The sequence below is a fragment of the Motacilla alba genome, chromosome 5 (assembly GCF_015832195.1).
Source record: "Motacilla alba alba isolate MOTALB_02 chromosome 5, Motacilla_alba_V1.0_pri, whole genome shotgun sequence".
Taxonomy (NCBI): domain Eukaryota; kingdom Metazoa; phylum Chordata; class Aves; order Passeriformes; family Motacillidae; genus Motacilla; species Motacilla alba.
Window position 1 is genome coordinate 36,226,596 of NC_052020.1, and position 25,718 is coordinate 36,252,313.

Consider the following 25,718-nt stretch of genomic DNA (forward strand, 5'->3'; position numbering starts at 1 on the left):
CAACAGTACAGTGTATTTCCCTAGTGGAATTACATAGACTAGAAATTAGGACTTGTGCGCACATATCCATAGACACTCTTTCTTAATTTAGCTTAATGGCACTGGTGCCAAGAGAAGTGCTCCAAGTTACAAATTTCTTGACTTGATTCACCCCATGAAGCTTCCACAAATGAAAAATGAGTGGGAGAAAAAGTGAGTTATTCTCAATACTGTTTCTCAAGAGTTTCTTTGGTTTATCATGTCAGTTCCCCATCCCTTCTACTTTTTTTTGTTGTACAAGTTTGAATAACCATAGGTGGCTTTCAAATGTTTCTGTTTGCTGACACAGGGAGCCTCACTTTTCAGCTTAACTGACTTCCACTGCAAGCTGTTACTGGTCCAGTAATGTTTTACATAAGTTTACATTCCAGTATATTACTCAGTTTCAGCAATCTCCTGAAGCCTCTATAGGACCTGTAAACAGTGGATTTAGACTTTGGTGCTTCTAAGGAATATTCTATCACCACTCAATTTCTAACATTTTTCAGTTTCAGAAGTTGCTGAGATTTGTAATTTTTATGATTTTTTTACTAGGGATCTTTAACAATCTCGCATCTTACATAGGGATTTAATTAAGTGCTTTGGAAAGCAGGTGTGGATCTCTTGGTGCAGACTTTCAGAACAGGTCTGTAATCTCAATTCTTCTACTAACTTGATTTGGGGACTTGAATTCTCAGGCTTGCCTTCCAGGAAAAAAAAGCTAGTGACAGGTAGAAAAGACCATGTCTTATGCCATGAATCTGAGCTTTCACTTGGAAGTAATTGTGCAGAGACATTTCCCTGCCTTTTCCTTGCGTCACTGTTGTATATATTTAACTTGTGAGGGATACTACTTCCTTGGAATTAATTGGACAGTTCATACATCACAGAGTTGTGCTCCCATGTGTCTGTGTATACATAAAATACTTTTATCTGTTGTATTTATTGCACCTTTTGAGGGATATCCATGATGGTAGATATCTAAAATTTGAAATTTGAGAGAGATGCATCTACAATGAGCATTGTGAAATCTTATTTTTCAGGTACTTTTTTCCTAGAATATAGTTTACAAATCAAGGTGCTAGCATTCTGTGTAGAGTTTATAAAACCAAGTATGTACTTTATTATATCATTCAGTAGGATTCTGTGTCTTTACCTGTGGGTAAGGATGTGCTGTTTCCTTCCATATCTTTATCTCACCATTCTTATTTCTTAGCCAGACTGTCTTTTTAAATATAATTGCTATTGGTGTGGAATTGTGTAGGAAGTGTAACATGTTAAACCTACTAAGGAAACTGTCATGGAGGGATTTCATTTGTTTGTTAAGGGTCCAGCTGATATGTCCTTCCAAGTCTGAAGTGGCAGAGATGGCTACAAAAATGCGGGTGGTTATGAATATTTAAGAAAGAGAAACTCTTCACTTTATTCCTAGGTTAGAAAAACAGGTAAATAGAGCTCTTAGCTTCATTGTGTTTTATCTGCATGCCTCAATTCTACTGATTTCCTTTATATGTCAGAGTGCTTTTGTAGATCTCGTCATTATGACTTTTCTGTTGATAAATCCAAGGTTTCAGGAAGGGTTGTGGAAGCTGGAGGAAAGCATTTGTTATTCCATTATATACTGGCTGTATTCTAGTTTTGAGGTAAAACAACTACCAGCTGATGGAATTTTGGCTTTAACTTCATCAAATTATTAGGTAAACAAATGAAGCAAAGGCAAGATAGACCCTTAATGAGGTACAAGAACAGTTTCTCCTCATCTTGCACAGTGATGGACAGACACCAGCCCCAGCATCAGCGCCAGCCTGAGTATATCAGGGCAGATGTATTGTGAAGCTTATAATATCCTGAATTGAGCACTTTGCTCTGTGTAAAAAGAAAAAAGCCCCCAGGTGTTAACCATTGTCATCCCACTGCATTCAGAAGTTTTACACCAATTAAACAAATAGCACAGAAGTAAAATCTGAGTTATCTTTGTGAGTTCTGTATTGGCAGTAGCAAATACATTGATGAAACAGGATTAAATGAATGTCTTTGTATTTCCAGCTTAAGGTAACGCAGAAAGTCCTTTCTGATCAAAAAGTTGTCAGTCTGCCATGTATGTGGTAGTGAATTACAATCAAAAATGTGAATCACATAACTGTATTAACAGCTTTCTACCCCACTGACAAAGGTTGCTGCTTCCACTGCAAAGACAGTTGAACAACTCCTGAAGAACAGCTTTATGAGACACAGGAATTTTCACATTGTTACACCAGACTTGCACTTCTGTGTCTCAGCAGTTAGTGTACAACCTGTTTGGTAATCTTGGCTGCACTGCAGCCCCTGTCAGAGCTGGCAAGCACTTGAATCATCTGTTTTTAACCTTCTCCCAAGAGTCAGAATTTGACAAAATTTAAGGCAAAATTTTCTTACAGTGAGTCATGAGAAGCAATGGCACCTAGACAGATAAACCTCACTTGTACACAGTATTCTTGGGATTTTTTTCTTGACACTGACAGCTGAAAAAGGAAAGGCAGGCTGAAAAGGAAGTGGCTAAAGTGATTTAAGAGTAGTTACATAATATGTTGACTACCACTTAAACTCAAATATTATTGTTGGTTTCAGTCATTCAAGCAGTAAGCACTATTTTATATATCCTGAATTCTGTCGATCCATGTGCAACAGCATTTTGAAAATGTGGTAATGTGAAGAGAAGACCAGCAGTGAAAAAGTATTGGTTAAATGTGACGGAACACTAATACTGATGAATGTCCTACTTTCTTTATTTTCTTTCAGTTTACAAGCTTTGAGGAAGGAAAAGTCCCGAGATGCTGCTCGCTCTCGCCGGGGAAAGGAGAATTTTGAATTCTATGAGTTGGCAAAATTGTTGCCACTGCCTGCAGCCATTACCAGCCAGCTTGACAAGGCATCCATCATCCGACTTACAATTAGCTATCTGAAAATGAGGGACTTTGCTAATCAAGGTGATCCTCCATGGAACTTGAGGATGGAAGGACCTCCACCTAATACATCAGTAAAAGGTATGGAGTAAATATTGTTGTGTACTATAGAATATGGCAGCCTTTAGTAACCTCTAAACTGAAATTTTTACCTTCATCCTTTCTTCTTTCCCTGCATATCAAATCCTTTAAAGGGATTCAAATGTGGAAATCTGAGGTCTGCATGAGAAAGACACCATGTGAAGGTGAAATAAACCACTTATTTTAATTTTTTTTTTATTTAACAACAAACCTATGATGTAACTATTACAGCCGTAAGTCTTCTGGGAGATGTAGACTAAATTCTTTCAAGTTATTTACCTGTTATTGTGTTGCTTTGTTTTAGTGTTCTATGTAAGTATATGTTTGAGAGGAAAATGCCATTACTCCTTGATTTGAGAACTCAATCTCTTAATTTTCTGGCTATACCTTAAAGGTAGAATCACATGTTTCTGAAGTTTGAAAGCATCACATCCAAGTATTTAAATCTTCAGTTTGGAGGTTAGGATATTATTTATCCCCTTGTAATGTCCATAGAAATTATTTTGGCTTCTCAGCCAGTAGGCATTTATCAATAAAATAGACTGTTTTCAGTATTAAAAGATCTCTTTTAATGCTCAAAAAGATCTCTTTTAATGCTCTAAAACAAGTGTTTTAGATGTGAGTTGCCACAAAATAGAGGCTGTTTGTATGTTGCTCCTAAATAGTCTTTCCAATGACCTGTGTAAAGTGGACTTTTTTTTGTAATCCATTATTTTTTCAACTAATGCTACCCATGTGGATGAGTGGGATCTCTGTCTGATGAGTATTTTAAATTAGGGAGTAAGCTGCGGTAACAGAAATTAGGGTTACCAAACCTGGGATTTTTGGGTGTCCTGGCTTTAACAGCGCAGAATACTCCTTTATTTTAGCTACTGCTCTCGTGTTTTGAAGGAAACATATATTTGGAAGGGGCATTTGAGATTTGAGCACTTCAGGTTTTTTCCACGAATCATGAACTATAAACTCTTGATCTACACTAAACGAGATGGAACGTTTATAGCAAAGAAGCCACCTTTAAAGGTTGAGGGAGGAGGTAGAAATAGAATCTTACTTAGGAACCCACAGCTGTCCATGAAGGGTTACTTTTACTGATAGTGCAAAAGGCTTTTACCTACTCTTCCATTTAAAGGAAGTGATATTATTTAAGGAAAGTTAAAATTTTCAATGGATGGAGAGGGATATGGAGGGCAAAAACCAATGCAGATTCAGATTGACAATTTAGTAGCTGGACATAGTTCCGTCATTTCATGTACTTAATTTATATTATCTTCCACATCATATATAATTCTCATGGAAGAAAAAAAAAGCAATAATTACATCATCCAGGGCATGAGTGTAACATGGTTCATTAGGCTTCTGATATTATATGCAAATGTTCCCCATTTTTACAAGATGAGAGTTTATTCTCAGGCAATGAAACATTTTTTCAAGGTAGATGTAAAGTGGACACTGCTATACAATCTATGATCTGTCTGTGCTTCTACAAGCTGTCCTGTGTTACTGAAACTCTGAGCTCTGCCGATCTCTGTATATTTTTCGAGTATCTGGGATCTGTTTTTCATTATCCTCTTCTGGAATATACACCTGAATACCAAATCTTCCTATTTGTGCAAAGATTCTAATGAATAAAAGAATTTTAAGGAAGAACAAAATCTTATTCTTAGATAACAACATCAATAGTCTGATCTAGATTAATGTTTCTCCCTAAAAAAGAGCTGGGTAAACATTTCATGTCTGTTTACCATATCTGATAGAATAACCCTGCCCCTCCAGCCATGTCGGTGCAATGGTTCTCATTCCTTTAGGTGCAAGGGGTATGGGGACTCAGGAAGGGGTTTTGAAATTCTTTTTCTCCTGTTTGAGTGCTTAGCTTAATGATAAGTAGGATTGTATTATTTGTGTGTCAGTATATTGACACAGTGCTTGATGAAAGTGTGTTTCATTGTATAAGAATTCCCCATGAGCAGGTTTAACTGTATAGTACAGGTATATTTTATGACCTCACCAGTTCTCCTTACATAGGAGACCTGTTAACACATTCTGATGAAACATTCATGAAATTACATCAAAAGAAATTCAGTTTCATTTATTTAGGTTGCTTTTTGCTGCCCTTGAAGAAGTTCATGTGTATAAACAAGCTCACATAAATAGCTTGCAGTTTCATGTGAAGTGTGGATGATAAACCTACGATAAAACACTAGACATACTTTGTATGTGCACAAGCAATCATCTTCTGAATAGACTTAAAGATATTTGGGAAATTATTTGAGAGGTACTTACATTGTATAGGTAACTGCTATTATTTTTTCTTCCCCCAAATGTGTTGACCTGCTTCTGTTAATCATTAATTTTAAAAGCTTAGTTTTAAATTTTTCCCCCAGTACCAATTTAATAATTTTAATTCAGTATTTCAGGAAGATCCTTTACTCTTCCCTGTATTTATCACAGCATTTCTTAGAAGTCTGTAAAGGCTGATGAGTTTGTTTTCTTATGCCTGTTGTGTAGTGATCACTACAAGTTATGCTTGCAAATGAGCACTCGGGTAACTCCATATATTTCAGAGTCAATTACTTCATGGAAATATCTTGAGCAATTGGAAAGTAACAGATAGTTTTCACCGTTATTTTATAAATACCTGTATTGTTATAATACAGATCAAATCTGCAATGAACATTATGCATTATTCAAGAAATGACCAGGCATTCTCAGCAGTGTTTCAGCTAAATAACTGATGATTGTAACCTTTAAAGAAATCTCATTGTGGTGACTATTGGTAAATCATTTCTCCATTCATAGTAATCTTTATTTAGAGGCGATCTAAAAACCATTATTTCTTTTATTAATCTTAAAAGCAATAGCCAATGATTTGATATTTGCTGAAAATGGAAAAAAAATTCCGTCCTCTAATACAGCAGACTTCAGTCATTTGTCTTTTGGTACATTGTCTAAGACTTTCTGTGTGTAGGAAATCTCAGTCGTTATAAACAAATACGCACACAACTTATAATACATAAGTATAAAGACAGTTCTTAAAGACTGGTGTTTGAGTCTATGTGGAAGAAAATAATCAAGTTGTTAGTTATAGTCAGTAGGAATAAAATTTCTAGTCTTTGAAAGTACATCCAAAGTGCTATCAATAACAGTACTATTCTCCTCTGTTTCCATCCTTCTAAAAGTCATTCTTCCAGTTCTGGAGCATGTTCTGAGGACAACAGTAAATGAGCTGCTTACCAAGTTTTTGAACTAAAATCTGAGTTTTCTGAAAGTTGTCTGGAAATAGAAGTATTTTAATTGTATTTACTGTGTGTTCAGGCAGAAAGTGGTGACTTATGTTGCATGGAACTTGAAATCCTCTTGTGCATTTTGATACTAGGCCCTATAGTTTCCAACATCAAACTCTTGTGAGGACCTTTTTATTTTGGAATATTGTCTTCAAATTATTGACTTTAAATTTCATTGCACTTTTAGCACAAACTGTTTCTCAAAGCATTCAAAGATCATGCAGATTTTCATGTTCTTCTCCACTATATTGTGGGTCTTTTTGCTAAGCCACATATTTTTCCTATTTTTCTTTTTAGTAGTGGAAAGAAGAAGGGAGAGGAAGAGTATGAGGCATGGTGATGTTCTTCAGTGTGTTGAATGTGTTTGGCTGATGGAAAGTCATGCTCTGTACTTTGGTTTTGGGCAATCTTTGGGACATTGGTTCTGACTCGGGACCACTGCCCCTATAAAAAGAAGGCCCTTGACCCTTTGCCTTGAACAGAGTTTCCAACTTCTACAATTTCTGTTTCTTTTGAAACAGAGAATAAGTCCGGTGATCTGTGCCTGATTTTGCAATCCTTGTCCTGGTAATTTGCCATGATGACATTGAAGTAGTTATCGTATTTTAATTCTTCTTTTTCATTGAAGTGCGGTGTTAATTTCTGTCTTTAAAGATACAAATGTTTTTGCAAGGCCACGAGTCTTATTTCCTGTTGAATGATGTGACATGTGGAAACTAGACTATGTAAGACAACTTTGAATATGTCAAGTTAAAAGTGAGCTTATAATTTTTATTTTTCTATGCCAAAACTTTACATTTTATGCTACATAAGTAAAAAAATTCTTACTTTTGCTGTAAGAGAAGAGATGAGTGAGAGATTGTAACTGAGAAAAAGGATTTCAGTAAATAGTCCTGACTGACTGGTAGGTTGTCTAAAAATGTCACTGTTAGTTTAGCCATCTCTACTTTTGGTGCTCCATATTCTACAATTAGGTAGTTTTACACATTTGTATTCTGGAATTAATATATATCAGTAGTAGGAGAAATCAGACTCTCTGAGAACCATTTGTGGTGTATTGAAATATTTCTCGTCCAAATTGTTCCTGTTCGATGTAAGTAAATACAACTCTGAAAAGTTCCTTGCCGTAAAGCACCCAATGTTACTTCAAGTCTGTATTGGTAGAGAGATTAAAAAAAATTGATAAGCACAAGAAGAAAAATTACAGTTTTAAACAAAATTGCACATTTTTCCTTTAAACTAGCATGTTTTTCAAAGGTTCCATTCTCAAGATAAACAAGATAAGTCTAGGCTGGAAATGAATTTGATGTCATATCATACTTGGGGCTTGGGGTTGAGGAAATAAGTCCAGCACTTTGAATTCTCTGGGAAAGAAAACAAGCAATAATGATAATTGGAAAGTATGGTAATTGTTATCCCAAATGTCAAGTGGAATTACTTTCATTAATTTAAGTATCTTTTTCTAATGTATTTTATGCTAGATATGTATGCATTTATAAGAGATGAATAAGTTGTTCTTCTCTGCATGACCTCATTGTGGAAACACTTTAAATAACATTACCTGTTGTTAGCCTTTAGTATTTTAAAAGGAGGGCTGTCTTTTGAGCAGGAAGTGCAAGATAGTGCAAGCCTTTCCCTGCTAAAATTCACAAGCCTTCCAGAAAGACCAGCCTTCTGTCCTGAACCCTACACAATTCTGTTTTCAGGAAACCATCTGTAAGGGCAAAGTAAGAATTATTTTCTTCCATAGTGTTTTTGGCCTAAGATGTTGTTTTTCAAAGTTTGATATGAAAAACTCAATCAGATGAAAACAGGATAATGCAGATGAATTGGTGGGGTTCCTTGATACAAACAGGGTCTCCAAATCCAAGTCCCTTGTGCAGAATTTCTGCTCTCATGCTGGAGAATTCAGATAGCCCTGTAATTTATTTCTCCCTGCCTTGAAGGCATTGTTCTTATGAGAACCTGATCCCTGTTTATATATAGGCTACTACTGTGCTCTGACTATGTATTAGTACCAACCACTGATTGTAAACATAATGTTGTAAACCTGTTTATGTGGCAGTGCAGCCATAGGCAGAGGTACCTTAGTCTTCAACCTATTGCATGAGTTAAAGAAAGATGATTAGTTTGTTTTTTTTTTTTTTAATGTAACAGAAACCAAGTGGAAAATTTCCAGAAGTCAGTGGTAAAATATGAATGTTCTCTGGGAGAATTATTGATGGTTTTCTGGTATGAAAGATATGGGACCCAAAATGAGGTAGCTCTGTTTGAATCTCATTGTCATAGACAAGATGAATTGAATATGGGGCTGAGTTGGTGGTTGCCTGGTGACAAGTGATCATGATTTGATTGACTTCAAATTTGGCAAATGGGGGAAGGTGTCAACATATATGCTTAGTGCATTTCAGGGACTGTTTGCCTAGTGGGGAAACTGATGGGTGAAACTGATCATGAGGAAAAATTTTGATGTAAAAAATTAGAATGAAAGTTAGAACTAGAACCACTAAGACTAGAACCCCTAAAGAAAAAAAAAAAAGAAATTATAATTTCCTGTGCACTGAAAACTCTAAAACTGTGTCCTTTTCTAGAATGACAGAAACATAATTAACTTGAAAAAATATGTATGTGTATTTATAGAAAACTGACAGCATTGAAGGGAAATATACAGCAAGATAAACTGGAATGTCTAAGATGCAGAATATTGGCAGAGACAAGTAGAGACTTTAAGAAAAAAATCTAATGGGATTAGAAGAATTCAAGAAAGAACAGGTTTATGTATATTAAAAATGTTAAATAATTCTGGCAATAGTATAGACTCTTTAGCAGTAAGGTACAATAAAACTTCTAATGATGCAGAAAAGACAGAAGAGTTTGGTAAGGTTTATTTAAGTGCTTGCTTGTACATAATCAATTCTACAAGTCTTTCTAGTTCAGGTTACAATACAATACAATTTTCAGGACAATCCATACTTTACAAGTGCTGGTGTTGTGAAGTTTATACTACTGAGCTGTTTCAGCCTCAAAGCATTATAGGCAGAATACTGGGACATTTCCTGGACTAAAGGGGGGATAAAAGCAAGATTGTTATGTTTTTTCAACAAACATGGATAAATGGAAAGTAATTCTTATCAAACAAACCTAGCTTAAATATCTGAAATTGCAAGTCCAGTTAACATGGTTTTGCATTGTATACTGAAGTATTTATAAGGCATCTGGAGTCCTAGTTCATAACAATTATGGTTTTGAAATATTGTAAGAATATTATGTTGGCAGAACCAAGTTAAACACATTAACTGTATAATTAATTGCTCTTGGAAAGCGGATTGAAGTGATAGTTACTATTAAGAAAGGAGTTTCTGTTTTTCTACAGAATCTGCTCTGGGTATGATCATCAGCTGGGATTAAACATGGCTTGAATGCTGATTTAAAATTCTCAAATTACAATGATGTTTGGATCATAGACAATGATCTATGCAGCTTAGTAAATAAAACCTAAAATGTATTTGTTTCAGTATAAGAGTGTTGTTTTCTTTTATGTTGTTGTAGTTACCACTAGTTGTTACCAATAGTTGACTACCACTATTACTACTATTATTATTTTTAAGTTGTCATTGCTGTCCTAAATGCTAGGCTGCTGGACTTAAAGAACTTTTAAAGGTTTTGAGGTTTTGTGAAGCAGAACAGGAATAATGGGAAAAGCATTTCAAGTTCAGTTGTCTTCTTTTTTTTTTTTCTTTTTTTTTTTTTTTTGCATGAAGAAAGGCATAAGAAGAAACTACCAGATTCTTCCACTTCTGCTAGCAGAAATGAATGAATGATTTACTTTCTCATGGTGCTTTATTTGTATCATAAAAAGTTCTATCCATCACTTCTGTGTAGACACAAAGCATTTACTGCTGATAACAAATTAATACCTGTTCTAAAATGTTGTCAATCAGATGTCAGTCCCTAGAAGAGTTGTTTATTGCTAGAACTTTACCTTGAAACTTAACAATTAAATGGGAAAACAACAAACAGTAAGTGTTTTAAGAGCAAGGAAATGGAAAAGATGACATTAATGTCTTTTCTTTCACTCACAGAAACTTCTGCGTTTTCATTCTATTACACTGTAATTCATCTTCTTTTCTCTTCTTGTGCAGTTACAATGATTTGGTCAATATTGCATATTTATTATCTTCTTTTAATGTAGTTTATTTTTCTTAGCTATTTGAGGTTTGGTTTTTTTTGAGTCCAGGGCTAAAACCCCCAATATCAAAATATCTTCCTCTTGTATTCGGTGTCGAAGACTGACTATCTCCTTTCTGTAGTCCTGCATCTTTCTCTACATGTGAGCATCCTCAATGCAGCCTTTCTAATGAAAAAAATCTGGTGAAGAATATTAATATTCAAACTCCAAAGTTTTTAACTTTTCACTTTATTCTTTCTTCCTTCAATGTGGATGCCTTTCTGTGTACAGTAGTCCTTAGCGTGTCAATAAAAAATTCACTCCTAAGTCGAGACATACTTTCCTCATTCCTGCTAAAAGCTGGTGGGTGTTGTCATTACAATTCATGGTTGAGAATATTTGATGGTGTTGGCTGAGTGGGTTTTGGCAAAAGCATGGGCTTCTGACCCATGAGAAGAGGTAAATATATCGGGAGGAGTGGTGTATTGATGGTTGCTTCGGCTCCAACCTTAGTAGTGATGCTAAAATAAACCAAAAATTAGTGATACTAAACATTTTCATTTGAAAGTTTTCAAATTCATTTATTTTCACTATAGTGATATGGATTTTCATCCAGTAGGAATTTCTGTGTAAAAGTCAGTGCCGCAACATCCGCTTTTCCAAAGCTCTTAATAAAATGCTTCCATATGATTTTTACATTCATGTTTTATATTGCATGGGTTAGCTCCAGGTGGTCTTTTTTAGAAGCATGAATATCTTAAATTATATGTGCAGTCTACATAACTTTTTGAAATAACGCACATGATGGGGTTAGCCAATTACAGATGCGCAATGAATCCGGTGTGCCAAAAGCGCTTGTTCTGCTTTTTGCTTGTAGTAATCAGGAACAGTAATCACTGCTGTAGTTTTTGATATGTAAAATGAAGAAAGGCTGTTGCTATCTGCAGATTGCAATATCTGATGGAACTTCTATTTGTTTTTTTATTCACCCTTTTCTGAGCAGAAGGAAAGTGTCTTTGCTATGAAGAGTGCTTTGGACAAAGCCTCAGTCAAGCTTAACATCGTAGCGCACCGTTTTGCAGATGCGAGCGGTTGAGGAATAGGACCTTGTGGTTGCATTCAGTAGTTTCAGTCTAGCTTTCATACCTTAGTCTCCTCAGCTGGGCAGAGAATGTAAGGACATATATAAAGCCTTGCTGCATTCAACAGAGCTTAGTCTTCTATTATTGTAGCTTATTGGTTTTCTAGGTCATCTGAACTTCTACCATATATTTCCCGTTGAATGAATCCTGGTTTTACATCTTGTTGAGGGATATCTATTGCAGGGCTAGTATATACATCTGTATGAAGAAATGGGTTAGCCAGCTGATAATTAATGCAGCAGAAACCTAGAAAAACCCCCAAACAAACAAATTAAAAAAAAAAACAAAAACAAAACAACAACAACAACAAAAAAACCAACAAAAAACCCCAAAATGCAAAAAAACCCCAAAAAAACCCAACAGATTGGGGTGCTTAGTTGGGAATAAAGCACTGTAACTGAATGAGCTTTTACAATACTTGTTTTACCAATACTTGTTACAGGTCTCTATATTGCAAGTAAAAGATTATGACTCAAAGAAAATATTTTGTCTGAAAGAAAACACAATTTTTTTTTTTTTTGGAAATGGAAAACCTCTGTTTCCCATATCCTATGTTTGTAGTTGTACATTTACTAGCATTTTTCAAAGTGACTGTCACAATATTTGGAGCAAATAATAGAGCCCTGGAAGTAAAGCATATGGATTTAATAATAATAATAATTCTTTTCATGTAATAGTTATATTAGATCCCTCTGATTTAACTAAGCAAGATTTAGATACTGACAGTAGATCCAGCAGTTTTAAAAACCCAAGTGCACTGATTTTATATCTATATGATATGCAAGTATAACCACAGTCAGACCAAAGTTTGACCACAACATCAGCGCAGCTTAATTTCTGCAACTGTTCTCTTTGAAGGCAGAGGAACGAAATCGAGTTTCCACCAAATCCCTATGCTCTTGTGGTCTCCCATTTCAATCAGGGATATAAAGTAGAATACAATGAATCCATAGTAAAGACTTTCCCAGGACATTAGAGAGATCAGTAAAAACTGTTTTCATTAGCTGTCAGTAATTAAAGAACACCCTTCATATAGAGCTTACAATTTAGAGAACATGTAAGCCTCTATATCTACCCGAGATCACAAGCGAAATAAGAATCACTACACAGCTGGGGAACTTGTGTTGTTTTAAAATATCAAGCTCCCTTAAGGAAGATAATTTTCTGTTTATTTGCTAGCTTTTAAGCCAAAGTGAATATTTTTTTTTAAATTTCAAAGGTTTTAGTGACTACACTTTCTGTTACTATGGAAGAAAGGAAAGGCAAGTGCCTCACAAAATACTTAAACACCAGTTGTGCCAGAGTTGTTGTCCTGAATGGAGCTGTTAGAAAATGCTTACCTTATCAGTACTTGAGCTCACCATTCCCTATAATTCTTACACACAAAGTTGGCCAAGTGCATATGCACAAGCATGTGTGTGTTGTCACTTTGCATTCTACTTGTATCTTATAAAAATTCTTTTTGCTTTGCTTTGCATGGGATGATACCACATGCAAGTACAAAATTCTGTGTCTTATTTCATCATCTGTAAAACAGTTAAACACATATTTATAACCATAAAGGAAGACAGAGAAATAGCTTTACTCTCATTTTAATACGTATAGACAAGTCCAAAACTTTAGCTATAGCAAGAATAATATTGTCAACACTATATAACTGTAGATCTTACAGAAAATCATTTGTATGAAAGTTAGGAAAAATCAGGAACTGCTTTTTTATTTTCTTTTATAGGTGCATATTGTATTTCTTCAATTATAAGAGCAATTGTACATCTATATATCCCCTTTCAAATTTGAATTACTGTGTATGTGAGCTGTTTCTCATCCTCGATGCAGAACAGTGCTGATAATGCTAATAGAGAAATTGAGGCATATACAGATTTAGGGCTAGCTTTTCAAAAGAGCACAGCATTCCAACCGGAGCCAGATTTCAAAAGATCTCTGATCCTATTCAGCAACAAAATAAATAGCCAGATTTTCAAAAGATTTCAGCACTTTGGTAATCTGATCATAAGAAGCAGCTGCTGAGCACATTTGCAAAGCCAAGAGTGACTTTTCAATATCCTATGAGAAGTGTGTGTTAGAGCAGGAAATAGAGCCCTCTTCCCATGTTGTTAAGTCCAAGAGTCCAATTCTCAACCAATAACACTATATTCATGTCCTTTGCAAGAATGCTGTATTTAATTAAAGGAATTTTAATCCATTCAGAAATTTAACCCATGTCTATGAGGAGATATTTTTCAGAGTAACATGAAGATTTGCACTCAGGGTAGGTAATGAAGAAATCAAATAGGAGGAATATTGCTAATCCATTTTATATTGAATCTCTGTGTTATATTGTCTTAATTAGGTGTATCTCATAATAAAGAAACCTTCCCTTTAGTAATTTTTAAAGATTTTGTAGTCCATTGCCAAACTTTTAAGTGTCAAAAGAAAAAATATAATAACTAGGTATTCTAAAAAAAATCTACAAAAGTCTATATAGTGTGTATGTTGTGTGGCAAGTCCAAGAGTGATTTGTTTTCTGTGCACTTCCAATTTTCTAAAACAGTCTGAGTGTATAGTTTTTTATTTTTTATTTATATTTTAAATTTTTCTTTCTATCCCTTCCTAGAGGTTTATGAATGGGGTATTTAATTTTGTTCTTCTGAAGATAAATTTTTTTTTGTCATCTATTTAATACTTTAAAACACCATTTTCTCTTTACCTCTGTTTCTGCTTATTTCATGTATCAGTGCTGTTATTTATTCTTCTTGTCCTGCTTTGTGTATCTTCGATCTCTCTGGGCTTTTTTTTTTTCCCTCTGCTTTTCTTTTGCTCCAACATCCTATCCTGAGGATTTAAAGGGAAAGTTTTCTTTTACGAATATTACTAAGGAGCTGAGAGGAAAATTAGTAGCTCACCTAACCTCATCATACATTTGGCTTTCATTGGTTTCTTCAACATCCTCATGGAGCTTCTTGATTCTCCAACGCCAACAAACTCATTAGGCATAAAGGAACTGTATTTTACCTACGGGCAGCTGTGTTGAGAGGCCATTTGCTATGCATCTGTTCACTCATCACTAGCTTGGAGCTAGCCCAAGAGGTGTTCCTTGGGTTCCTTGGGTGGAAGCATCTGGCAAAGTCAGTGCTCAAACAGCTTTACATCATGTGCTTATTGGCAGTCTTGGTGTATTTTGGTCTTCAGCAGTGATTATGCCAGACAGTGATGTGGCACAGGATATCTGTGAAGGTGTCCATATCTGCCTCAGGAGGGTTTTCATTTTACCTGTCAAAGAGGAAGGTGAACTTGGAGACAGCATTTGTTCAGTCTGAATGGAGCTGCACGCAAAGGGTGGACATGATGGCCGCGAGATGATTAGTCCTGGAGACACAGGGCACTCATGGTGCTCTTGTGTCGAGGTACAATGTTGAGAAGCTCTGATAAGCATTCAGGCTGACTTCCTGCACACCCAAGACAGAACCTCATCCAGTATTTTCTGCATCTGTTTGAGACATAGGCTTATCTCTTTGGAAAGTATCTAATGTTGATGTAAAGCATTTAAATGATAAAGAATCAACTACATCCCTGGGCAGATTGTTCCAACGGTTAATTACTGTCACTGTGAAAAAAGTGTGCCTCATTTGTAGTCTTATTTCAGCTTCAGCATCCAAACACTGGATCTTGTTATGCCTTTTTCGCTAGATTAATGAGCTGCCTACTGTCAGAAATCTCTTCCACATGTAGGTATTGTGATCCTCTTAACCTTCTTTTCAGTAACTAAATAAATTGAGCTTTCTTAGTCTTTCACTATAGGGAATGACTTTTAGAAGTCTAATCATTCTTGTAGCTCTTACCTGAGTTGTATCCAGTTTTCTGACATACTTTGAGAATGGAAGAAACCAGAGCTGAACAGAATATTTTAGTAACAGAGTCATAAAAACCTAAAGTAAAACTTGCAGTAGCTGTTCCAGTGTGATATTCTTTGCTTTAACCCAGTGACATGTATTTGATATACATTTTCATGTAATATGGACGTGCCATTTTGGTGGTTTTTTTACTCTGGGAGTTAACTGTCTCATTGTGATGTGGTTCTGGACTCCTTCTGCTGATAAGGATTGAGCAATGTCAAGAGGTGAATCCTCATGAATAATTGTGAGTACTGAAGGTTACCCTTGATTTTATGTTTTGTTTCAATGGCATAATTCTTCCAGTAGGAATAGTTTGTGATAGAAAGAACTGAACATAGAGAACAGGCACCACAAGGTGAGACTGGGGAAGTAATCTTCTGAGGCAAGTGGATTTCACAGTCAGGATATTGAATGGGCCAAGATAGCACAAGTGCAATATTATCTTACCCACAGACTTCGGAAGATTTCTCAGAAAAAAAAAATATGTTCAGAGTTGTCTGAAAAGTTCCTTATGACACCTTCTAGTCTGATACTTGTCTTATTCATACAACTTGTATTGTCATGTTCGGTATCAATACAATCTGGACAAGGGAAACTCAATCAAACTGAGTGAGCTTAGATCCTTCATAAGCACATACAAATGGTTCCCTTCAACCCAAACCTGCCTCAGAGTCACCTCTAAAATCCTAATACTGCATTGCACAGAAATTAGGGATCTCTGGGGGAAAGTAACTGATTTTCTAAGAGAGCGTATTAGCTGAAGCCAGAATTTGTATGGAAATAGGAGGAAACTAATTCCTCCTGAATTCAGACTTCCCCACGTTCAAAATTAGAGTTAACTGAATTCAGACTATGTGCATGATTTGAGCTCAGCTGTCTTTAGTATTTCCAAGTAGTGAAAAGAGATGAGACATGTCTTCAACCAAAAAATGGCTGCTTCAGAGTCAAGTAGTTTCTTCAGAAGTGGAAGGAAAGCCACAGATTTTGCCAGGGACTTCCTTCAGTTGTGTTCTCAACAGTAAATTCTGTAAGTAACAGAGGTTTCAAGCTCTCGACCATTTACCACTGTGAATCGCTCAGGGAGAAAGATATTTTACTTTCTTTTAAAACCCATATAAAAGCAGTCTCCTGAGACTTCTGGGTCAATTCCTTTAACTTTCAAAAATGCCGTTGCACTCAGTTAACTTTCCTAGCCCAGCCAGCAATTTTTGGTCAGTTCAGGGGAAACTGCCTCACTTCAGAGTCCCGGGATTTCATCTGTCCTCAAAAATTTGGAGTGATTTCAGAACTTAGGTCTTGCTTCTCTTGTATGTGAAGTGAGTAAGAAAATTAAATCCTTGGATACGTAGTGGGCTAACTTACCATTTCTCTGCTGGGAGGATGCTGAGTGTACGCTTATGGGCAGACGAGAGACCGCTGACTCTCTAGCTCACTTTCTTCCCTCATCTCACATTATCCAAAGGACAATTTTTCAACTGACTGTGCCCATATTTTTCCTTATATCTTCCCCAAAGCTATATACTAGGGTTGTGCTATTCAAAACACTAAGAATGCTTTGGCATCTTTGCACAAACTGTTTGCTATGAGTTCTCCAATGATAAATTTTTATATTTAGCTGAGGATAAATAGGATAAGTGTGCGCAATTTGCCCATTTCCACATTTGCACAATTTCTCTACAAAATTATTAAAAGACTCTTTCTTAAAAGGGAAGCCTGAATAGTAATATGTAATATTTGAGAGGAAAGTAAGTCAGGTTACTGTTTATTTCTGCTATCAGTGGAATTCTTTGTGTATATATAAATGCATTTTACTAAGTTACACTAGAGTAACAAGAAAGTTGAAATAATCTGGATCCATATGCTTTATATTTTGTACTTCTAACAATTTCAATTTGATGTCTCCATTTAGTTTCATACTGATCATTTATACTGACAAAATGAAGGAAAAGAAAGCAAGGAACCTGTCATCAATCATTCATTTACTCAACTAGCAAAAAATAGATAAATAAACATACTGAGTTAATTATTTTTCTGTATGTAATGATTGACAATAATCTTAATTTATTTCCTTTTTAACCTTTTACTGCTAGTATAGTTGGGATTAATAGGTAATGACAAAATGAGAAGAAATACATTTCTGATAGCCACTGAATGTTGCTGACATTGGCGTTTTTTCCCCTGAAACTTCTTCCTAAAGATGTATCAGATCTCTGTCATGTGTTATTTTTCACACTTTTTTGTGCCATGTTTCATGCCATTTTGGTGATTGCTATTAGTTTACAGACATATGGTCAGGAATATTTTATGAATGAAGAGGTTTCTGGAATGTACAATATTACTTCTTCATATTTAGATGAGAATTGTAATTTGAAGCTCTCAAAATACTTTGCACATGTTATTGCAGAGAGTATTCAAAAGCTAGAAAAAAAGAGTGCTGCAGCTAATAACTTATGCTATCTGCTCCATCCGTCAGACAGTATTTCTTTACTATTGAATCTTCTATTCCTCCTTTCCAGCCCTTTACTGGATCTGTCTGAAGCGAAGCGGGGATTTTCAGGCAGAATTCCCAAAGCAGCTCTCCATGTTTGTAGTGCAGGAGGGTTAGCTCAACTTCCTTTCTCAGCTTTTTGCCACAAAATTGTCTCCCCACGTGTAAACAGGCATCTAAATAGTCAATCAGTAACTCCAGCTTCTAAAATATTTTTCTGTAATGATATTCCCATACATTAGTAATAGTTGTCCTGAACAACACATGAAGAGAATATTTAGCAGCCTTTTTTTTTTTAAATACTGTGTAGAATGTCATTAAAATAAGTGGAAGACGTAGTGTAGGACATGCTTTTCATCCAGCTTGAATGGGGTATCAATGCGCACAATACTTCAGTTCTGTGAGAAATAACTGGGTTTTATTCAGGTGTGTTTCCTGCAGTTTCAATAAGAGCGTTGTTGCATATTTCAGAGATGAAAAAGCTTTGTATGTGGATCTATGTGTTTTGGTAATGAAGGCCAAAACCTCTGAGGCACAAGTACATGCATTTTGAATTCACAGATTTTGTGTTTGGATTCCTGGGTTGGGGTTTTTTGTTCTCTTTTGTTTTTCCCTGAAAGAGTGATCTTGTTACATATAGCCAGATAGTCCCTCAACTGGCTTTTGCAGAGGTTCAAAATCAGAAATTATTTCTTCTACTCAAAAATTATGTGCATTCTGGGTTTTTGTAAGGAACAAAGGGGAACAGAGGTAGTAATGATATTTGCCCATACACAGGGGAAAAAAAAGAAAAGGCAAAAAATGCCAAAGACTCCAAAATGAACAGAAAAAAATCTGAAACTATGAAAGTCAATTATTGATATGGTATGTGGGCATCAGTCTTTCAAAGGCACAGTTCATGCTTGTGTCAGAAATTTCCTGACTGACCTGTATCCCTGGGGACAAACACACTTGCCACTGCATGACTCTCAGGGACCCTGTGGTTCTGCTGGACTGCAGCTGGCGAGGCAGAGGCTGGAGCTGGGCTGTGGTGGGGTGTGCAGCCCCCAGAGAAAGCAGCTGGGCTGTGCTGGGGGAGCAGCTGAGCTGTGCTGGTGGAGCAGCTGAGCTGGTGACCCTGCGCAGGGACATCCCATCCCTGCCTGCAGCAGGAACAAGGTTGAGAGGCCTCTGATGGCAATTTGTGGGCTCTGAATGATCTGAGGGATGAGGTGAAGTGGGCTGTGACTGTTAATCTGTAGGGTAAGAGCAGGTGGTATTTTCTCAGGAGCATTAAGTATCCCTTGTGATGGTTGCTTGAGTCTTGACTCTGAAGATCTCACCTCATACTTTGTGGGTAGCTGGAGATAAAGCATTTGGTTGGTCTTTTACGGGGTTTGTTAACGGTCTAAAAATTTTGCTCTTTGGGAAAACAATGAATTTTTCTGACTTGGGTCATACTGAATGCTTTATATTCACTGAAAAGTATTCTAAATTGAGGGTTTTTTTGGTAGCAAAAAATGTCCAGAATTATTTTCTCACTTGAAAAAATGTAAGACTTTAGCTGTGTCACGAAACATAAAATAGCAGACACTTCTGCAAAAATCCTTGAAAGCAATCTGGCTAATTTTTTTTCTCTGCAGCAGCATCTCTGCTCTATCTCTTCACTGGGCTGAGCACAGTCTAGCCCTTTGTGTGTAACAGCTTTATGTTTATTAGCAGCTGTTTTCTCCTAGCTAAGCTTGACAAAGGATAGGGAAAAAGATTAAAAAGATTTTATTACTCTGCTCTCTGGTGGGAAGGAAGGAATGACAAATATGAGTGGCCCCTTTGCTGATGTCCTGTTTGTGCTGGTGCTCCCTGGTGTCACCCTTGCTGAGGGAAGATTCTTCCGCCCAGAGCACAGCTCTGCTCTAGCGAGTTGGCATCCGAGGTAGCTGATTGTCACTGGCAGAACCTTTTGTGGGACTTTCTTCTCTCCATGAACATTTCTTGTAAACCATACATGTTCTAGAGAATATGGTACTTCTTGCTCATTGAAGAAATTATGGGGTTTTTTTAAGGAGAAAAGATAGATTTTTCATTCTTCTTAGACTATTACATTTCTTGTCTTTAAAAATCATAATTGATACAATATTTCAAATTAGAATTTTTTAAAAGTATAAAATTTGGAACATAATAGGTAACTTAAGGATTCTAGTCAATCTCTAATTTTTCTGTGATATAACCTTTTTAAGAAAAATTGCTGGATTTAAGCAGATACTGAATCCCATTTGTATTTTTGGGATTCTTAAAATTAAGTGGTCAATGACGTTAAATATTTTGGAGTATCATATCTAAATGTATTGACACTGTATTGATAGGTAATTCTTGGTTAGTTGACTTTGCAGTTAGTTACCAATCTACCAATTCTTCTATCAATAATGATCAAACTACACTATTAGGAACTCTGAATTCAACTGTTTTTCAGCTCAGTATATGTCTTTTAACAAAAAATAGATTTTTTCTCCCTCATATTGATATTGGTAATAATCTGAAATATAATTTAATGGAAATTCTTTTGTCTCCCATTTAGATTTTCCAGACTTTCCTGTCTTAGAAAGCATTTATTAAGTGTTTTAAATATATTTTTCTTTGTATTTTACTGTGCAGCTTATGTACTCAAAGCATCACCTAAGTACCAATAACACATTCTTGACTGAATAATGATGTATGTTGAATGTTACTTTTTTTGTCTTATAAATGGATGGCAATTTACACAGCTGTGGATGTGGGATGTTTCAATCCCAGACCATGTTGTAAGAAAAATTGAATGACAGTGAGCAAAACAGCAGTAATTATAAAACTAATTACTAAATGCTGATGATGCCCATAGGCTTTGCATAACTAAAATTAGAAAAGGAAATTGCTTTCGGCTTCAGAGAGGCAACATGCTAGTTATTTCACTGTTTCAGTCAAAATGGAACATGGTGTATAAAGTTCAATCACAAAAAAAACCCACATTAGTTTATGCACATATTTTTTCATACTAAAATGTTAAAGAATTCAGCCTTTTTGTCTTTTAATATAAACACATCTATAACATAAATCAAGAAAAAATGACATAAAACTACTTGTTGGACATCTTTTTGTATAGTTTTACAAGGCCAGATTTACCGTTGAATTATTTTAGCTTTATGTGTATCAAAAACATGCACGAATATAAAAATGGACGGGTTTCCTATCACGTAGGTCCAAATGAAATAAATGTTTGGGATGAAAAACAGGAGACTGGATTTGAAAATTCCCTGAGATGAATTCCAGCTCCTATTATATGAATCCTGGGGGGTACATAAAAATATATATGTATGTATGGCGACCATATTAATTTCTTATACTTATATGTGTTTTCCCAGGGATAGAATTGCTAGAATGACTCATTTGAATGTAGTATATTTTTATACTTTTTGTTCATGCCTACATTACATGTAGATTAATGCATACACACAGGCATAAAGTACCTAAATGAAACACACATGTATATTGTGGACAAATTTAGTTTTCCTTATATAGGAATGCAAAACATATTTCAGTGTGGTGGGTTTTTTTAATGCTGCGTTTATGCTTAATCCTGCAGAATATGAGAATATCATGCATTCTAAGCACATTTCTTTAAAAATTTATTTTTATAAAACTGGATTAAAACATTGATCCGGCTTGCAGCTTGTAAGACTCAGTTTAACAATTTGAACTTATGCTCTTGTTTCAGAGAAAATTACATAGACATTATGGAATTTATCCTTTGAATTTAGGGTTGGGATTTGTTTTGGTTTTTTAAAATTCTTGATTTTTCTTTCACATTTTTTATCTTACCTGGGAAATATTTATACTTGTCCTGTGTGAGCAACTAATAGATAGCAGCTTCTCAAAGGCTTGAAAGGAAAGCTCATTGGATTCTCTTGCATCAGTATACATCGAATAAAAAACACCAAGTCTGTGTTTTTAACTTTCAAATGATTGAAATACATCTAGATTTAACACTTTTGATAATGGATCTAAACATGAAAAATATAAATTCTGCATAATTTTCTGTAATCTGTAGAATTTTCAAGATTATATATTCTATTACATTTTCTGGGCTTTAATAAATCAACTGGAAGCCTTAGGACTCTCTGTATTTAAACACTTACAGAAAAGCACATTTTAGGTGTGTTAGAGTTGTAAAGTGCATTTCAATGTATAAACATTACAGTAAGAGTTTTCTGGGTTTTTTAAGTGGACGACTGAGTAATTTTTGACTTTGTATATCCCAGTACATTTGTACTACAGCAGATGAAGTAGATGTGTTGCATGTTTACCATAGAGAATAATAAGAGAGTGTTTGATATATCCAATTTTGTGAAATCAAACTTCACAATTCTCACTTTGATAAAGTCACTCCATTTAAAGGTGGGTTTGTGCTCAGTTGTTCAGAGCAGATTTTACCTATTCTCATGCACTTACTTGTATAACATACAGAGTTCCAGTACAGGTTTGTGACAAAGTTTCAAGAGGGTCTTGAAGATATAAAGAACTAAAATTTCTCTCAATTCCTATGGATTTGGTCATAAACAGCAGCAGCATTATTTGTAGTAATATTTCTCAGTTTCATTTCCAATTCTGTTAAAATCACTGTGATAGTGGTGAATGTGATTGCCTTTAAGAGGTACTTGAAAAAGCAAGAAATCCTTCCTATGAGGAAAACACCAGTTTCTCAAAGGTTTTTGTCATGTTACACTTTAGCAATCTTTCTGTTATACGGAAAGAAACAATTTATTGTCAGTACTTAAAGGATACAGAATGTCTGATTGACTGCCACCCTAGCCTGTTGTTTTTAACATAAACATTACAGCTGTGTTTGCTTTGAAATATTTGGCCATTATCCAGTAAATCTGTGCTGGAACACTAAATTATCACCTTATGCCCTCCTTCATCATAAGAAAGTGCTTTCGTCAATAAAGCATTATTGTTGTCTTTTCCTACTTTTTATTTCTGCATATTCAGGAACTTTGTTGTGTTTTGTTCTGTAAAAAGCAGGCATTATGTAAAAGCTTCTAACTAATGAATTTCCTGAGTGGGTAACCTAGCAAGTATGTGGAAATAAGGATGAAACTACATTCTTACTAGATTAAATTTAAAAAAAAATAATTTAAAAAAAATTTACTTGTTCTCAATTTTTGTGAATGTTTCCAAGGTCTTTCAGATTTTTAAGAATTTGATTTATCTGGGTATTCCATCATGTTTTTGACAAATGTGATGAGTAATCTTTGCGATCATTTTGTTCTTTCACAGATTTCACATTGTATCATGTGAGGTTTTCATAAAAGCAGAAGGCAATTAAAATGGACAAAAAATAGCAAACCCAACATAATCCTAGTTTTCGCAGTGCTAGTAAGTAGGCACAACTTACAGTACTGATCCTAAGCTATTTACCTGTTTCTTTCTTCACAAGTATTTAAAATTTATTTCCTTAGCTCAGGATAGTCTTTTATGCACAAGAAATGGGGCTAGTAATGTCTCTTCATTAATGCTGGTATCTGAAATTCAGCATGCAATGCATTGCACAAGGTGGGGTGTTTTTCTTGTGTATATCTGTGAGGACAGAGTAATTATCTTCTATTCTACCTTTCTTTCTGTGTTGAAGAATTTTTTTTCCCACATATGATAACTGGTTTTTCTAAAGTTGAAGACTTTTTCTAGGTTGTTCTAAAAAACCCTTTCTGCTTTTCATTACTCCTTTTTGATTTTTGAAAGACTTTCCAGTATCACAAGTAACAAATCTCAAATCTGAGTTAAGAAAAAGATTTAAATGTGTGTAGTTATGTAAGCATTCTATGGATTTAAGCTAGATAATTAATTTGCTTTGAGTTAATAATCTATTTCAGAGTCTTGATGAACTTGAGTCATAACAAAAAGGCAGAGTGGATCTAACATTGGGACACGAATTACCTTCCCCAGCTTATTATCTTTACTGTCTGTGTTTGTAATCCTTTATCAATTTATCAGCCTGTATGACAGGCTTATATCTTAGACAATTTGTAATCTATTTTTCAAGTCTCTTTTTGTGAAATGCTAGATATGTTGGTTTCCTGAAGCCTGTTCTGCATTACCTTTATTGCATTCTCTACACAGTGTTTTAAAGAACTTACACTATTGATTTTAACCACATGCATTAGATTGCAGAATTTGGTTTGAAATCATTGCACAGACAACCAAAAGCCCTTGTGAGTAAAATCTCTGAGATGCTATCATTGTGTGATAAATTTAGCTGATTTCTGCCTCGTCTGTGTTATTAGCACAAGGGAGCATATCAAAGGTGTTTAACACAAATAAACTCTGTAGTTATCTTAGAAAAGAAGCTTCTGTTTTTACCCAACAAGATCAGGTCCACTTTCTCTATGATCAGAGTGTTACTAAGCTAGTAAAGAATAATTTATATCAGAAGTTCTGTGATGGAATGAAATGGAGCTCTTTTGAAGTATGATCTCTGAAAGCACAGCATGAAGCTCAAATAAAGTGAAGGACATTCGCTATAACAAGTAATGTCCTTAATAATCTTGTTAGTCTAGTCTCCCTCTGTAAGAGACAAATGGAACATTATTGGCTTATGGGCTGTAGTAAATAATTTAGTTTCCAATATTCAGGCTGCTTTGACAGTAAATTAAAATGACATGAAAGGGGCTTGTTGAATAAAGAAAGTATCCAATCAAATTTAATTGGCATGACTAAGGCAGTAGAAATATGTTTTATAATTAAACCATGTTGTCTTGGAGCTTTATAAGCATGTATGAATCAAAATGTCAAAAATTATTCTTTGATATTGTGCATTTAAAACTTTGCATGGTGAATAGTTTTCTTAAACAAGGTTCTAGACATGCATATTGATTCAACATGAAAATAGTCTTAGAGCTTTAAATAAGTCCATTCTTAGCATTTGTCTGCTTATCTGACAATTTCCTGTAAAAGGCTAAAATAATTTTGCAATTCTCTCGATTTAGAAAACTGTCTTTTGTACCATTTTTGTATGATCCAGCCTTTTACTGGTGTATGAATGCTGCCATTTTTTACCTGGTGTTATAACACCAGATGGCTGAAATCAGTGCAAATAGGTGCAAGCATAAAAAAATGAAAACAACAGAAAGAGGCAAAAAAAAGAGAAAATAAAACATGTGACAAACTAATAAATAGTTTCCTATTACAAAACTGATTATTTTAATGTTTCTTATTTTAATCAAGCAATTTTAGAGTTTATGTATATTAACCAAATCCTACCAAATATTTTTTGTTGAGTTCTTATCTACTTACCTCTTTGTCAAAGGAGTTTCAGAAAATGCATCTATTCCTTAATTGCATAAAGAGAAAACATCTCCATGGCTCTAAAAATGACAGTACCTCTAGGTATTTGCATGTTTCTAAACATTCTTTTTTTCTTAAATACAAATCCCTCTAATATATAATAGTCTGTTATTTGCACATCCCTATGATACTGCTTTCTGTAGAAAGAGAATATATAGCTAGTCTGGCCATTTAAAAAAAAAAAAAGAAAAGAAAATTTCAGTAGACAAGTTTATCTATGAGAAAGTTTTCTAAATTAACCTCATCTTTTGGCAAATTTACACAGGTGATTTTTGTGTTAAGGATGTTATTCAAGTTACTGTGATCTACTGACGTACTTCCTATGTCAATGCTAGGATTCTAAAATTGATTA

General features: G+C 35.0%; 1 protein-coding gene across 9 annotated transcripts in view; it reads left to right on the forward strand.

The window, feature by feature from the left end:
• Nucleotides 1-25,718, forward strand: part of NPAS3 (neuronal PAS domain protein 3) — a 599,161-nt gene that overhangs the window by 179,888 nt on the left and 393,555 nt on the right. For 6 of the 9 annotated variants that reach the window (XM_038137151.1, XM_038137149.1, XM_038137153.1 and 3 more), the window contains 2 exons: nt 2,797-3,041; nt 3,155-3,205. In XM_038137151.1, the coding sequence (XP_037993079.1) occupies nt 2,797-3,041; nt 3,155-3,205 (296 nt within the window). The remainder of the gene's footprint in view (nt 1-2,796; nt 3,042-3,154; nt 3,206-25,718) is intronic. The other 3 variants (XM_038137152.1, XM_038137155.1, XM_038137157.1) reach the window with 1 other exon arrangement.